The 16,534-nt window shown below is 46.4% G+C and overlaps 1 protein-coding gene across 8 annotated transcripts in view; it reads right to left on the reverse strand.

The window, feature by feature from the left end:
- The window catches only part of MASP1 (MBL associated serine protease 1), a 77,128-nt gene that overhangs the window by 23,125 nt on the left and 37,469 nt on the right, over window positions 1–16,534 (reverse strand). For 6 of the 8 annotated variants that reach the window (XM_010337707.3, XM_074404678.1, XM_010337706.3 and 3 more), the window contains 5 exons: window positions 14,362–14,509; window positions 12,850–12,968; window positions 11,164–11,242; window positions 4,504–4,641; window positions 2,521–2,595 (listed from right to left, as the gene is read on the reverse strand). In XM_010337707.3, coding sequence (XP_010336009.1) covers window positions 2,521–2,595; window positions 4,504–4,641; window positions 11,164–11,242; window positions 12,850–12,968; window positions 14,362–14,509 — 559 coding nt within the window. The other 2 variants (XM_074404679.1, XM_010337711.3) reach the window with 2 other exon arrangements.

Below are 16,534 nucleotides of genomic sequence, written 5' to 3' on the forward strand. Positions count from 1 at the left end.
TCAAGGTTCCTGAGGATGGCATAAAACACGATCACGGTAAAATAATGGCTTGGCATTGCTTATGTTGCCATCAAAAGTATTGAGTTCACCTTTCAGCTCTGCCTCTAACTTTCTACAAGTATCCTTGTGCAAATCACTACACTATTCTGATACTTAGTTTTCTCATTTATAAAATAAGGGGGCAAGTAATATTTGCTTAGCAGGCCTCCTAAAATGGCGGGCCTTATGACAATAGATGACATGGCTTTCTCCATCCTGGCCTGCATTCTTGTTTAATCACAAATGTTTTACGAGAAGAGAATTTAGAAATTTCTGGCCTGGTCCAATGATACACCATGGTTCTGCTCAACAATGGGTGTTAAAAGAATTTCATGACTCATTGTATCCAAGATGCTTTGGACAAACACAGAGGATGACGACCTTTAAGAGTCATGGACTATCATAGGTCTCTTGGTCCTGATGCTTTACTTCTGAGGCATGGGATCCCAGACCCAGAGATGTGAAATTACTTATCAAAGATCACAGTTAGGAAATGGCAGCATCAGGATTAGTACCGAGGGCCCCGACTCCTTGCGCGGTGCTTTGTCCCCTTCCAAAGGTTGCGACATGAATTTCCAGCATGCAGCCTATCCCTAGCTTTCTTTGGCTCACATAGTATTTTAGCAAAAATGGGCCATGGATTAATAATCCATGCCCAGATCTTTGGTTTGCTGTAGCTCCACCATTCCTCTCTTCTCTGAGGCTTCACTGCCCGGAGCCCGTGTGTGTGCTTCTGGGCAAGCCTAATTTAGGTAAGTGGGATCAGCAGAGTGGGTGGGATGAACATTCCCTTATGCCACTTCCTCATAAGTTTTTCAAAGAAATGAAGACCTCTTATGTGAAGCCTTCCTAGTCAGTTCTTACCCCTCCAGTCATAGACAACCAGGCATTGTTACTTTCTTCTTCTCTGGGGTCCCATAGCACCTGTGATGGTCAAAACCTGACTCCCAAATGCTAACATGTTCTTCACTTCTTAAGGATGAATGGTAGACAACGCCTTAGCCTTTCCATTTTAATGTCTAGTCTGACATCTAGAAGCCTACTGATATGGTTTGGCTATGTCCCAAACTGGCTATGTCTTATTTCTCTCTTGCCTGCCACCACGTAAGATGTGCCTTCTGCCTTCTGCCATGATTGTGAGGCCTCCCCAGCCATGTGGAACTGTGAGTCCATTAAACCCTTTTTCTGTATAAATTACCCAGTCTTGGATATGTCTTTATCAGCAGTGTGAGAACAGACTAATATACCTACTGAGTGAACATGGAAGGTTACTGAAATGTGCCATTAATACAATAATACACTATGTCAGTTTACCCAACACTCTCATTCAGTAAAATACAAATATTTCCCAGTGCTTAACCATGTTGCAGATTTCCTGCTGTTTGTGCAAACATGTAGATGGAATTAGACAGGACACTTAATTTTCAGTATTCCTCAATGCTGTTGAGTGACTGTATCATTAAATGACTGCCATTCTTGCTTTTTTTTTAAAAGTATAAATTATTATAAGTATTAAATTTAATTTTTTGTGGATTATTTGTTTAACCCTAGATAGAGTGTACATTTTGGGGCTGTGCTTTTCTAGGTTGGCTTGAGTAGTTACACAGTGTGATTGCAATGCAAATTATCCATACCATTTATTTATTGAGACGGAGTCTTGCTCTGTCACCCAGACTGGAGTGCAATGGTGCAATCTCGGCTCACTGCAGCCTCCGCCTCCTGGGTTCAAGCGATTCTCCTGTTTCAGCCTCCCAAGTAGCTGGGATTACAAGCATGTGCCACCACGCCTGGCTAATTTTTGTATTTTTAGTAGAGATGGGGTTTCACCATGTTGACCAGTCTGGTCTCTAACTCCTGACCTCAGATGATCCACCCGCCTTGGCCTCCCAAAGTTTTGGGATTACAGGCGTGAGTCACCATGCCCAGCCCATACTTTTAATGCTAAAGCAAATGTCCCCCAAATCTGTATGCACAGTGACACTTCCTGTTACCACAAAATTCTCTTTCCATTTTAAAGTGGGGTTAGTAAGTAAACCACGGGAAAGGCAGCAATCAGAAAGGCTTGACCACATTGCTGTTTGGAAGAAAGAATTTCTCACTCTGTCCTGTTGTGATGTTGTTTGTCTTATCATCTCCTTGATAGCGTGGTGACAGCTTGAGGACAGGGTGCCCACTTTTTAAATTTCCCTCGCATGACAGCAGGCACACACACAAACTGTGTTATATGAAAAAGCTGGTGGCAAGGGCGTAGAGAGAGGACAGGACGGCTCTTGGAGTGATGGAGGAGGCAGAATATACAGGCTGGTTTGAGAAGGTGTGAAGCAGGGCTTCTCTGACTTTTCACCTTTTGAAGACATCTCTTAAAAAGCAACCAAAGCATCACCTCCCCTTTCCCCCATCTCCCTATTAGCAGCCAGAAAATCTGGGGCCCTAGGACCTTGATGGAAAACCTTGAGGCAAAGGATTTGGAGAGTGAGGTACCTGGAAGGCAGGTGGGCAGGCTTCTCCCCAGCACTTTGTTCATCCAGACTCCATGGGCAGAACAGGTGTATACACCTGGATTAGCGAAAGAGGTTAGGAGAAGAGAGAGAAAATGGTTGATTTGTAGCTCATGGAAAATGGATCTGGGTACTTAATTTCTCTAACGTGAGTTATTACAAAAGTCTTCCAAATGGTCATGTAGGCTCAGATATGATTTCCTGAGCCTAGATGTACTACAAATAATGAGGAACAAAGTGGAAGGCTGTGGCAGGTAGTCTCTGGGATATAATCCTCCAAAGAGACCAACAGACCTCCAAATAGCCTTCAAATACCCCTAGGGCTATCATCCTAGTCCCTCTATCAAACTCCTGTGTCACCCTCAAATATAAGCACCACACTCTTCAGCATGTGTTACCCTCAAATATAAGCACCACACTCTTCACACTCCAAAGCTCTGTCCAAAGCTCTGGGGAATCCCACTGCTGCCTGGCTGAGGGCTGCTCTCCTCCCCACCCCATGCTGCCCAGCCCCTGGCAGTCACCTCTCCCTCACTCATCACAAAGACCTGGGCTCACATGGCTCTCTGTTGGACAGATGCCCTTTGCTTTCTTCTCCATTTGACAGACTTTAATAAGCCACATTTGTGGCCACTGTCTCATTGGAGTCTCACAATAGCTCTGAGAGCTTCATCACTGTTCCCTCTTTTACAAATGAGGACTTGAGGCCAGTCACAGTGGCTCACACCTGTAATCCCAGCACTTTGGGAGGCCAAGGTGGGTAGATCACAAGGTCAGGAGTTCAAGACTAGCCTGGCCAACATGGCGAAACCCTGTCTCTACTAAAAATACCAAAATTAGCTGGGTGCGGTGGCAAGCACCTGTAATCTCAGCTACTTCGGAGGCTGAGGCAGGAGAATTGCTTGAACCCAGGAGGCAGAGGTTGCAGTGAGCTGAGATCATGTTACTGTACTCCAGCCTGGGTAACAGAATGAGACTCTGTCTCAAAAACAAAAACAAAGAGAACTTGGAGGCTTAGATGAGTCAGGAGAATGTTCTCAGTGCTCGCATGCCAGAGAGGCAGACCCGACGGGCCTTCCTTGCTCCCTGAGTTCCTTTTCTGCTAGGGACTATGAGTGTGTGTTGAGGGGGTGTTCGGCTGCCACAAGGCAGGGAAGAGGCGTTTTATGTCTCTAAGCACTTATCCTACCAGTTCCACCCAATCCCCCAGTGTGGCCGATGGACAGGTCATTGCTGGTTCTTCACGCTTTGGCCAATGTGCTGCTGCCCAGCCACTGGGGCAGCCAGGGGTCTCCCTGCCAGGTTGCATGGATGAGGCCTGGACAGAGACTGCAGTGGTTGTGCTTGAGCTATGGTCAGGGCATATGCTGGGCGACCTGGGGAGGCAGAGGATCTGCGTCTCACTCCCCAACCCTGCATGGACCCTGTCCTTCTCAGGGGAACAGGTTTTTGAAGGAAGAACCCCTACCTGCTGAATGGGTCTGGCCTGGTGAGATGTTGCCCTCACCCAGAAGCCAAGGCAGATACTGGGTGAAGCAGCAATACTGGCTATTTATTGGAAACCCCAGCTCAGCCTCAGACCACGTGAAGGAGTTTAACTTGGGAGATTCCAAGCTTCCTTTAGAGTCTCGTATCTTCCCTTAGTTGTGTGAATTTGTGATTCCTTCATGCTCCCACCAACAACTTATTAGTAAATCAGTGCTAGATTTAAAGTTAAAACAAAACAAAACAAAAAGCCTGGGTTTTGGTCTTGAGACTATTTCTGCCTCTCTATATGGACGCGGTAACACAAGCTCATGGAAAGTGAGAACCTGATGAGAAGATGCGTGAGTGACACATTTTGCCTTATCAGGTTCTACACGTGCATGAGCAGTGATCCCTTTCAGAGCTGTTTCAGCCCCCAGCCCAACTCTGAGGCCCCGAGAGTGTGAGATGGAAGCAGGATGGCTTCGCATGGAGGGCTTACCTGTGATATTGTTGAGCATCTTGTAATAGGGCTCCTGGCAGGAGTATTTGATCTCAGACTTGTATGTGGTGAGGTTGTTCCTTGTGGAGAAGGTGACCAGCCCGTGTTCCAGCTCTGCCGGGGCTCTACAGTCTACAACTGAGAGAGAAGAAGTGAGATCCCTCAACTGCTTTTTGCTCACCCTCTTTGGATGGATCCTCTTCTCTGAGGGATCAGTCTCATGCAAATGTACAGGTTGTGTACTGCACGCAATTCCAGAAAGCAAGATTATAATGCCTCTGAATGGTGCTCCTGGGATGTGCGGTGTACAACCCGTGAAGCTACCAGTGGTCCTGCTTTTGTGGTCTCTCCCATACATTGTGGTACTGCTATGTGGTCAACTCACCTGGCCGGTGATCATTTTGGGTAGGAGAAGGTCTACTGAGATTTAAGCAGACTCCGGTCTCTTCCCCACCAGGGCCCCTTTCTTTGACTTCTAGTTTCACTGGGCAATCCTCGCTGCCTCTTGTGCCCTAGCATGAAACCCTTGGCTTAGTGAGAAAATTCTAGTTGACATAAACCAAATAATCTTTTGTTCTTCTAGTCCCAACCACAGGCTGAGAGCAGCTAATGTGCTCGCATTAGAGTTTGGCACACACAAAAAACCCAAAAAACCCAGCTCCTGTATAAGTACACAGCCCCAACCTGCTGCCTCTCTACAGACAGCTTGCTTGGCCATGGAAGACAGAAGGCAGCATTAGAGGCAGATCAGCTTTCAGTCTTCCCCTGTTCATTCTCTGTAACTGTTGATGGCTGGGCGTTGGAGCTGGCTGAAGTCCTAGTACTGGACAGGACTGATGATTCCTGTTGCTCAGAGGTGGTTTTTGGGGAGCTTTCCAGTCCAGCTCAGTATTAGGGGAGTCATAGCTCTGATGGAGCCCAGTGTGAGTCAGCTGACAGTCGGACCCTTTTCACGGCCACATCAGAGGCTCTGGACTCAAATTTGTTAATCTTTTCATTCCTAAGGAAATCCTAATTGTAGATATAACAGCCAACTCCAGAGTTGAAGAATCATAGACGAATCACAGAATTTCACTGCTGGAAAGACACCCGAAGTAGGCAATCTAGAATGTCCTCTTTAATTTTATCTATGAGCCTGCAAAGGAGACTTGACTCGTGTAAGGTCACATAGCAAGTCACTGCCACAGCGCGAGAGCTAGATTTGACCTCAAATCCAGTGCTGTTTTAGTAAATGGAACTAATAGTGTCTAAGGGTCTGTTTTCCAGTTAAACGGCCTGTTCTAGATATTAGCTGGCTAATGGTGGACATCAATTGTCAGAATTTCCAGAGCCTTGGTAAAATTTCCAGAGTTCCGTGTCCTCCTGAATTTTACCTGGTCATTTTGGGAAATAGTGAGGGATAATTTGCCTCTGAGTGCTATTTAGACATTGTCATTTTAACTTTAGGACTCCAAATTCATCTCTTTTGGATTAGAGAGTCCATTCAAAACATAAATAATTTCAAGACCCTCCAAGTTGGAGGAAAAGATGAAGGAAGGGCATAAATATAGGTACTTTTTATCCACAAGGAAGGCAAGCCAAGACAATTGGTTTTGCTCTGGCCTCCAATCCAATCACGCTGGACAAATCATCTCCATTTGTTTTGATCATCCAAATGTAGAGACGCTCTTCTACTCTATGAGGTAACTGTGTGCAGCTCAACACTAGGATAATGAGGCAATCGTATTTGTTATTTAAGTACTATAAACAGTTTTCAATTTATTTTCTGCTAAAGCAGATTTTTCCTCTGTTTTTAGAAAATGCCGTCGACCTGGTACCTAAGTATTGGTATTACTCATCTCCCTTAACTTTGCTCCAGCAGTTCATCTTGTCAAAGTGGCCTCAGGACCTGACCACCTAGTTCAGGAATTTGAGGGTTGGCATTAGGGTGGCTAGATGGTGGGCCTTTGGGAGCCTGTTACGTGGCTGATGCTGGGGGACAGATATGGGTGGGGGACCTACTTTCCTGTCACTTTGGAGAAACAACTTTACCCACGGATACAGCTGGCCCTACAACTAGATAGGGGGTGATAAACAGTGGCGCATGGAGGGGGTTGTGCCAGTGTGGAGGGCTGCACTTTCTTCCCAAGTCCACAGTGGCAGGGAGAAAGCCTTGTCTCTCCGGGACCTGGAAGTGACTTCCCCTTGAGCAGCTCTGTCTGGCAAAATCAGGACATACTAGATCCTGCTTCCTCCTGCTCTTTGCTTTAGAAAGGGTTCTATCCTTTTCTCTAAAGTTCTCTCTGGCCAGTTCCACACTCCAGAATCAAAAGACCCTTCTCTTTCCCCTGGCCTTGGCGGTACCACCCGACACCCCATCTCCATGGTAAGTACTTGTTGAGACTTATTTTCCTCCAGACACACCTTTCTTGACCTGCAGTTCCAAGTGTGACATGCTGTCCTGGGGGGCTTCCTAGAGAATGATGCACAGGCAGCTAACCCTGGCACTCAGGCCTGGGGGATTGGGCTCTAGCGCCCTCCCTGGCCTCATCTTCTTTTCTCCCCTTGGTGCATCTACCCTCCAAACACCAGCTCCTTCAGTGTGCTCCCCTGTTGCCTCCTGCTCCCAAGAGGAGGCTGGTGACATCCCTGCTGCCTGGGGCACCCTGTGCCCATGCTCTGGCCACCCTGGAGGCCTTGATGAAACACTCCTTCCTCTTGAAAGCCTTTCTTATGCTCACTGGGCAGGGCTGCTTCCTTGTTCTGGAACTCTTCCCTAATGTTTCTTTGATGGCATGTGTCTCATGCTGCCCACATCAAAGCTATGACAATTATTTGGATATATATCAAAGCTTCCTCTTAAATTCTGATTCCCTGTATGGTACTGTGATGGCTGTTAATACTTTGTAGGTTTAAAGACATTTATTCAACTGGTGCTTGTCTTTAGCAGACAGCCCATCTCTTCTTTCAGTGGTGCCTCTAGCCAAGAATAGCACCTCAGGCTCCAGACTGCCCAGGGTTGTGCCCTCACCACATAGCCAGTTAATCACCAAATAGGTCGGGCAGTCCATTTAATGCAAAGGTTCTCTGACATGTGTGTTCAGATGTTCAGATGTTCAGATGGAAGCAGAGATTCCTTTCTCTATCACTGGTTAAGACCTGTGATATCCCATGGCACAGAGCTGGAACCACTCACTGCTTTCAAGTGTGATACCTATCTTTTTAAAATTTTTAATCAGCAAATTTTAAGAAACATAGAACTTGTAAGCCCCAGAGGAAAGAAGTTCTAATGATAGCATTTCAGCCCCACACTAGGTAGGGGTAAAAGGGATATTTCGTGAATGAGAAAACATTCAGATCCTCAAAAGTCCACACTATGTGAGTTATTATTTGCTTTACCTACTCATGGTGGTTAAGAAAATAGCAACAGGTAACACTTTCAGATTCATAAAGTCACAGGCAGTCTGGCTCATTTAAACTTGAAATGTAGAATGGATTAGAAACCACTCTGATCTGGTCAGCCTGAGGCCACATGATTTTATATTAAATCTTGTGTCTCTAGGACCAAAGGCATTTTTTTTTTCCTTTGAGAAAAGTACAGTCCACTCAGAGGTGCTAAAATAAATCCCATATTTTTTTTTTTTTCATTATTTTCTGGAGCAGTGTTTGAATGACGGGCAAACCCTCAAGTGGAGAATTTGTTTTCACACATGTAGCAGCTTCAGCTGCTGAGATCATGTTGCTTTGTTCAGCACTCATTCTAATCCACACTGAAAGGGGCACAGGAGTGTTGTTTGGTGGGAGGGGAGGTGCAGCTCTGGGCCTCAGGGGTCTTGGGAGTGATCCATTTCTGGATGTCTGCTTTGTGTGTGGTCCCGTCATTCACTCTGTCACTTGCTCTGACTTGAGTTCGCTCTCCAGATCGATTTCTTTTTCTGCCACCATAGTGAAGATCAAAGAGAGATCAAGAGACACAGAGGAAGGAAGCAGAGAGAGGAAGAGCAAGAGAGAGAGAGACAGAGAGAGAGAGAGAGAGAGAGAGAGAGAGAGAGAGAAATTAGCAAGCAAAGCAGAAACAGTTTATGCAGGAAATACAGAAATCACTCCACCAGAATTGATTAAGAACGCATAGTTTAGGTACAGCCAGTGTGAAGAACAGTTTGGGATTGTGGAATTTGTATCATTCTGAGAATTTGCAGAGTCATACATCCTGGCTCATGAGGATTATAAAAATCTGTCCCTGGAGGGAGCTTTGCATGCATCTGGTTCAAACCCTCACTTGACAGCATTCAGAGTAGAACAGGATTTGTCCAGGGGTCAACACAGCGAGGTGGAGGCAGGGCCAGACCAACAACCCATAATTCCCAGCCTCTTTTCTAGTGCACACTTCTTTACCAGACAGTGCACACCTCTTGTCTGTTTCCAGTCTTGTACCCCACAATCCCTGGGGACTCTCAACTCCTCAGTCCTGTCTATGCCTTTCCCCTAGGATCTAGCACAGTGCCTGGTACAGAGAGATACTCAATGAATACTTACTGAGTAAGAAAAGATGCTGGGTATGCCTGAATGGGAATTCTAATAGTCTTAATACAGCCTATTTTTGGAGAACAGGGTAATAATAGGGAGAGAAACAATTCCGCTTTACTAAAAAATGACAGGGTGTTCTGTTGTATGCTAACACAAGTCAGGGAAAAATATTAATCAAGGAAACACTATTAATGTTTCCTACTTTCCAAAAACATGAATGAGCGAAACGAAACCCCTTCCCAGTAAGGGGATTGGGTTGGGGGAGGAGTTTGTTGATCTTTTGCACATTTCTGGCCCTCCATGGGTATAGTGTGTATGTTAACCCAGTTAATCCCCGGACCAATCTTGAGGGCAGGAAACTGAGACTGAAAGAGTCTGAATACATCGATTAGGGACTCTCAGCTGGCAGAATTTGCATTTGAATCTAGAACCTCCTGACTCCAAAGCCCGATTCTGTCCCAGACATCACATATCCTCCTTTACCTTCTCCCTCAACACGGCCCTTGCTTTGTTCTGCAGTGCTTTGCTTACAAGGCTTTCCCAGCACTGCACCTAGAGCCTCAGACTGCGGCAGGCGGTGCCTGTGGCCACCAGCGTTTGAGTTCCTCTGTGCCTGGCCCTTGTCTTTTCCATCTGACTTCCCCATAGAACTCTGCACAGGCATCCAGTCAAAATTTTTTGAAACATTTTGTTAAAGCCATAACATGCCCCCTCTTTCCCCACACTAGGCTCTGACTCCAGCCACATCATACGAAAGGAAAAACCAAGAACAAGCATATTTCACTTCAAAGTTCTGCCTGGGATTTGCCTTAAGGGAATGTCCCCCTTGGGACAATGGAAGGACATTTGTCTGCCTACGGAATCAAGGCCATGTAGGAGAAAGGGAAGAGGACAACGTTCCAGTTTGCATGAAATAATGAAAGGAAGATGGGTAGGACCAACTCCAATTCTAGTTTTTTTGATTTTTTTTTTTTTTTAGATGAAAGTCTTGCTCTGTCACCCAGGCTGGAGTGAGTGCAATGGCACAATCTTGGCTCACTGCAACCTCCACCTCCCGGGTTCATGCAATTCTCCTGCCTCAGTCCCCAGAGTAGCTGGGATTACAGGTGTGCACCAGTACACACAGCTAATTTTTGTATTTTTAATAGAGGCAGGATTTCACCATGTTGGCCAGGCTGGTCTGGAACTCCGGACCTCAAGTGATCCACCCACTGCTGCCTCCCACAGTGCTGGGATTACAGACATGAGCCACCATGCCAGGCTCTAATTCTTGACCTCACCTCTCCATTGTAAAGCACATTCCCCCTTCTCTCTCCCTTCCTTCCCTATTTCTGTTGCTGTGCCACCTCTCATCAATGTTGGTCATAGATAAGTTTCTAAAACTGTGGTCCTTATAAGTCTTTCATTGACATCACCTAAGTGCTGAGGGGTGGTTGTAGGGGGTGGTGATGAGGTGAAGTGGTTGGAAGCTTGGATTTTTACAAAGCTCAGTAAATGATTTATATAGACTATATTATTTTAAAACCAATGGGCACATATTATAAAATATAAAGGTAGTCCAAACTCCTTAATTTATAGTTGAGGCGAAGGGTCTTATTCACAGTCACAGAGTTGGTTAGGGGCAGGGCCTAAGGCAAGAACTCTGGGTCCCGGGAGCCAGTGAAGAGCTGTATCGTCTGCTTCATGCAGGCTTGCTGTGTTGACCCCACGGCCCTTCCCACACAGCCCTAAATCTTGAGCTGTCTCAGAAGACATAGGGGATATGGCTCATGGCCACATGAAGACTAGCGAGGTCACTCAGCTCTGGGCACCAGCACCAAACTAGTTTCCTGAATTAGCAGTTGCCAAAGCTGGTTTCGAGCCTGGACACACGCTATTCCTTTAGTAAGTCTGGCAACCCTTCTATTAGGCTGAAGTGAAATCGGTATTTAACAGTAAACTGGAGACCACAAGCAGTTTCTTTTGGGATCCTAACGTCTGATTGCCAAAAGGAGCACTGATATTCTTTTGTCCCCAACCCTTGTGTGTCTGTTAAATTCCTGCTCCCATCCCCCTTAGTGCTCCTGCCACGCTTTCACCCTTGTATGCTCTGCCCGTATCCCACCAGTGTTGGGGAGCTCAGTATCTTTATAACAACGCATTAGGCTTTCTTACTTTTACAGGTGGGAACCTTGTTACTCCACGTCCCGTCCTTCAGACACTCAATCTGGAATGTGTCCATCTCCACATTATCCTGGGAAGAGACAGGAAGAAGGCAGTGGGAAGAAGGAGGTGGGGGTGGTGTCAGAGGTTGTTTCCTGGCAAAACCAACTCAAGTTGCACATGTGCCTGTTCTCGATTGAAATTTTCCACCCGGGGGCCTCCAAGGGCAAGCTTGAAGGTAGGGGAAAGATACATGCTGAATTCGTATTCCGTTTTCATACTCCAGAGAGGGTCAAGGGCTGTGTGTAAGAAGCAGTTTGGGCAACTATCTATGAAGGGAAAGCTGTAGCATTGACTCCTTTTTCAGAGCAGTGGCTCTCAAACTAGGATAAGCGGTCAGCATCTCCTAGAAGGCTTGCTAAAATATGGGCTGGAGGGCTTCTCCCCCAGAGTTTCTGATTCAGTGGGGCTGGCCTACCCCAGCACCTGCATTTCCAACAAGCCCCCTGTGATGCTGAGACTAAGGACCCCTCTCTGAGAACTATTCCCTGAAAACGGTGGTCCTCCAGCTTGGATGCACCAATCACTGGTCTCAGCCCCCAAAAGTCTGCTTTAACTGATCTCAAGTGAGAGCTGAGAGGTGATTTTTTTTTTTAAGCTAACCACGTGATTCTTAGAACTACTGCTTCAGGGTATGGGAGAATGAGGGGAACCCATCCATTCGTTTTTTTTTTTTTTCCTGAGATGGAGTTTTGCTCTTGTCACCTAGGCTGGAGTGCAATGGTGTGATCTCAGCTCACTGCAACCTCCATTTCCTGGATTCAAATGATTCTCCTGCCTCAGCCTCCCAAGTAGCTGGGATTACAGGTGCCCACCACCACGCCTAGCTATTTTTTGTATTTTTTAGTGGAGATGGGGTTTCGCCATATTGGCCAGGCTGGTCTCAAACTCCTGAGCTAAGGTGATCCACCTGCCTTGGCCTCCCAAAATTCTGGGAGCCACAACGCCCGGCCCCACCTACTACTTTAAAAATGTCTGTTTCCTTTTCTGGTATCCCATTCCACTCCACCCTATAAGCCTGATGAACTTTGTTTACAGTTCTCATCCTTGATTATAGAGCTGTATGGATCCATATTTTTATTTATTTATTTTTTTGAGATGGAGTCTCGCTCTGTCACCAGGTTGGAGTGCAGTGGTGCAATCTCAGCTCACTGCAACCTCCACCTCCCAGGTTCAAGCAATTCTCCTGCCTCAGCCTGCTGAGTAGCTGGGACTACAGGTGCACACCACCACACCCAGATAATTTTTGTATTTTTAGCAGAGAAGGGGTTTCACCATGTTGGCCAGGGTGGTCTCGATCTCTTGACCTTGTGATCCACCCACCTCGGCCTCCCAAAGTGCTGGGATTACAGGCATGAGCCACTGTGCCCGGCTCATATTTTTAAAATTCAAACCAACTCATGCTCTGATTGGGGGTGGGGGAACAAACTTTTGTGCTATTTTCAGAGTGTGAGAATGGGACACATGCTTTGGAATTTCCAGAACATTTGAGAAGTTGATGGGCAGCTAGGAAGTGTGACCCATAGTTCTGTGCTGGAACTATGACCAGTGTTGGCAGCCCATCTGCCCTGGGGAGGGGGCAGATGGGGAGATTTTCTGTGGGCTAGTCACTCCCCTTTCCCAAGCAGGGCTCTGCACCTTCAGCACTTTGTAGCCTGTGTCACAGCTGACGAGCACTTGGTCTTTGAAGGAATACTTGGCTTGGGAGGGCTCGAGTTTCCCACGGACAGGAGGCCGTAGCTCTGGGCACTCATTTCCTGGTGGGGAGCAAATGAAAGAACAGCAGGTGAGAAAATGAGAAGTCTTGCCTTAAAGGGCCAGTCCCTAGAAAGCAAGGCCTGATGAAGGTGAATACAATATGAAACTGGGTATTGGAGGCATGGATCTTCCAGGCCCTGCAAGAGACTAATTCTGGAACTGTGAATAGGACAGTTTCCAACTTGGACCACCATGTCCTTACGTGTAGAATGAAATGGTTGGCCAGATGATTTCATTAAAACTCAGGGTTGGAAGGAATGTTAAACGTCATTAAATCCAATCCTTGTCTGATGCTTTTCTTACAATATCCTCCGCAGTAGACACCAAACATATTGCTCAGCTGGGAGCCCCAGCAGGTCCAAACCTGCACCCCTCCTTCCTCAACCACCACCCCTGGGAGGGCTAAGCATGGCGGCTCGGGGACACAGTGACAGGGAGCTCAATGCCTCCCTAACCTGTACCTTTCAGTAATGGACTCTGCTAAGTACATGAACACTGTTTTCCTACTTAGCTGAAATTCACGCCCCTGTAATTTTTACTCATTTGTCCTCTTGGGCCATTAAGGATGACCCAAATTGCTCTTTCTTCCCAAGACCCTTCTTCAAAGCATTAGCAAGACTGTGATCATATGCCTCTGAGTCCTCTCTTCGAAAGGCTAAATCTGACAGGCTCTTCAGGCCTGGGCCTATCCCTGACACTTTTTCAGAGACAAACTATCCTTTGTTAATATCGTCTCCGCTCTCCCCAGTCTGAGCAGTGCACGTGATAATGCAGGCTGGGCCAGGGTTTCAGTCTGTGAACTGAACTGGTCATGCCCAGCTGAGATCGTTTGTCACTGATGTTCACCCTCTCCCTCCTTGAATTCCTACAGACCAGTTCTGCAGCTCAGGTGGCTCGATCAAGGTTTGGGCCAGGACTGGCTGACTCAGGGGACAGGGTCATGAGACCCAGGGGCTTTGCTGATGGGGGTGCCCACAAGGAGACAAAGCACCATAATGAAACATTCTGGACTCCAGGCCCATATCCAAATTCTAGCCCTAGATTTGGAGAAGGCTGGAGCTGAAAATGCCCTCCCCAAGTCTACTGAATCACTGTGAGGGGTAGAGTTCAGGAAACAAGATTTCTTTTTCTTTAGTCTCTCTATGTGATACTGAAGTACATGTTTCGAAAGCCACCAGTTTAGTCCACGTGACATTATTGTTGCCCTTGCCCTCATTTTATACACAGAAAACTAAGTCAGGAGAGAGCACGTGCCTTGGTCCCCAGCTGCTCAACTGGGAGTTCCATCAGGTCCCCAGAGGAGATCCAAGCCTGACCCCCTCCTCCCTCAGCCACTGCCTCAGCAAGGGCTAAGCACCACAGCTCAGTGTGACCTGGGAGGGAAGAGGTTACCTGCAGCCCTGTATGAGAGCCTCCAGCCCCGGTTCTCGCCCGAGTTGTCGCTATGGAACAGTATCAGGACATGGTGGCTCTGGGTGTTGATGGGCTCTGGGGCTTTCTCTCCACAGAATGGCCCCCAAACTTTTGGACCAACTTTGACCTGCAAAATTTGAGAGAGATAAAGAGAGGGTTCCATCTGAGCAGTCAACATGGCCACTGCAGGCAGTACCTCTCCACTGCACTCTGGGTTTTCTGGAAACCTCCACATGAACCCTTGGTATTCACTTAGGTTTTTAATCAGCCTGACCAGTCACCAAATGGTTTCATCTCCACTCTCTCATTTATAATTTACAATGGCTCTTGACATGGACAAGGCAGGTTAATAATCTTCTGCTTAACTATTTCTAATAGCAAAGGCATGGAACCAACTCCAATGTCCATCAGTGATAGACTGGCATTGATGTGGCACATATACACCATGGAATACTATGCAGCCATAAAAAAGGATGAGTTCATGTTCTTTGCAGGGAGATGGATGAACCTGGAAGCCATCATTCTCAGCAAACTAACGCAGGAACAGAAAACCAAACACTGCGTGTCCTCACTCCAAAGTGGGAGTTGGACAATGAGAACACATGGACACAGGGAGGGGAACATCACATATTGGGGCCTGTCAGTGAGTGGGGAGCAAGCATCAGGACAAATATCTAATGCATGTGAGGCTTAAAACCTAGCTGACGGGCAGGGTGTGGTGGCTCATGCCTGTAATCCAGCACTTTGGGAGGCCAAGATGGGTGGATCACAAGGTCAAGAGATGGAGACCATTCTGGCCAACTTGGTGAAACCCCGTCTCTACTAAAAATACAAAAGTTCGTCAGGTGTAGTGGCGCACCTCTGTAATCCCAGCTACTCAAGAGGCTGAGGCAGGAGAATCACCTGAACTTGGGAGGTGGAGGTTGTAGTGAGCCCAGATCATGCCACTGCACTCCAGCCTGGGTGACAAAGCGAGACTCAATCTCAAAAAACAAAACAAAACAAAACAAAAACTAGATGATGGGTTGATGGGTGCAGCAAATCACCATGACACATGTATACCTCTGTAACAAACCTGCACATTCTGCACATGTATCCCAGAACTCAAAGTAAAATTAAAAAAAAAAAATCCTCTGCTTAGAGATGAACATATTGTGGCTCAGAGAAGGGCAGAGCACTGCCTGGTGCCTAAAGCAGAGAAGATCTCTGCTGCCAAAGAACCTGCAGTCTATAGTTGGGGGAAACTAACAATAAATAATAAACAAAAGAATTATAGGCTGTCATAAGGGTCATAAATAAAATCAGGATGATATGCATATGTAATAGAAATATATGCCATATGTTTATAATTTATGTAGTAAAATCTATGTAACCTATAGAAATAATCACTTTTCTTTCTCCTTCCTTCCTTCCTTTCTTCTTTTTCTTTCTCTCTCTCTCTTTCTTTCTTTCTTTCTTTTTCTTTCTTTCTTTTTAAAACAGAGATTCACTCTTGTTGCCCAGGCTGGAGTGCAATAGTGCAATCTCAGTTCACTGCAACCTCTGCCTCCTGGGTTCAAGTGATTCTCCTGCCTCAGCCTCCCGAGTAGCTGAGATTACAGGCATGCATCACCACACCCAGCTAATTTTTGTATTTTAAGTAGAGACGGGGTTTCTCCATGTTGGTCAGGCTGGTCTCGAACTCCCAACCTCAGGTGATCTGCCCGCCTCGGCCTCCCAAAGTGCTGGGATTATAGGCGTGAGGCATTGCACCTGGCCAGAGGTAATCATTTCTATAATGGCAATATAATGTATAATAATTGTAATTAGGTGATCCAACAAATTAATTGTCTTGTTGTCCTTTCTGAGGTAGTACTGGGGATCTCAGATATGTAGGATGAGTATGAGCCTGTTTGAAGAGAAGGGAAGAACACTTTCTAGGTAGAGAAAACTGCAGATGTAAAATCAAGGCCAAAGGTGGGAAAGAGTTTGCTTAGTGTTAGAAACAGGCAGGAAGCCATGCTGGCTGGGCAGTGGGCGTTCCATAGCATGAGGTTGGAAAACAGACAAAGGTTACACTGTGTTGACAAATTTAGGTTTAATTTCAAATGCAAATTTGATTGAATCTAGCTTTTATAAAGATTACCCTCTCTGCTGTGGGAGAACAGATTGT

This window comes from Saimiri boliviensis, chromosome 8, assembly GCF_048565385.1.
Source record: "Saimiri boliviensis isolate mSaiBol1 chromosome 8, mSaiBol1.pri, whole genome shotgun sequence".
Classification (NCBI taxonomy): Eukaryota; Metazoa; Chordata; class Mammalia; order Primates; family Cebidae; genus Saimiri; species Saimiri boliviensis.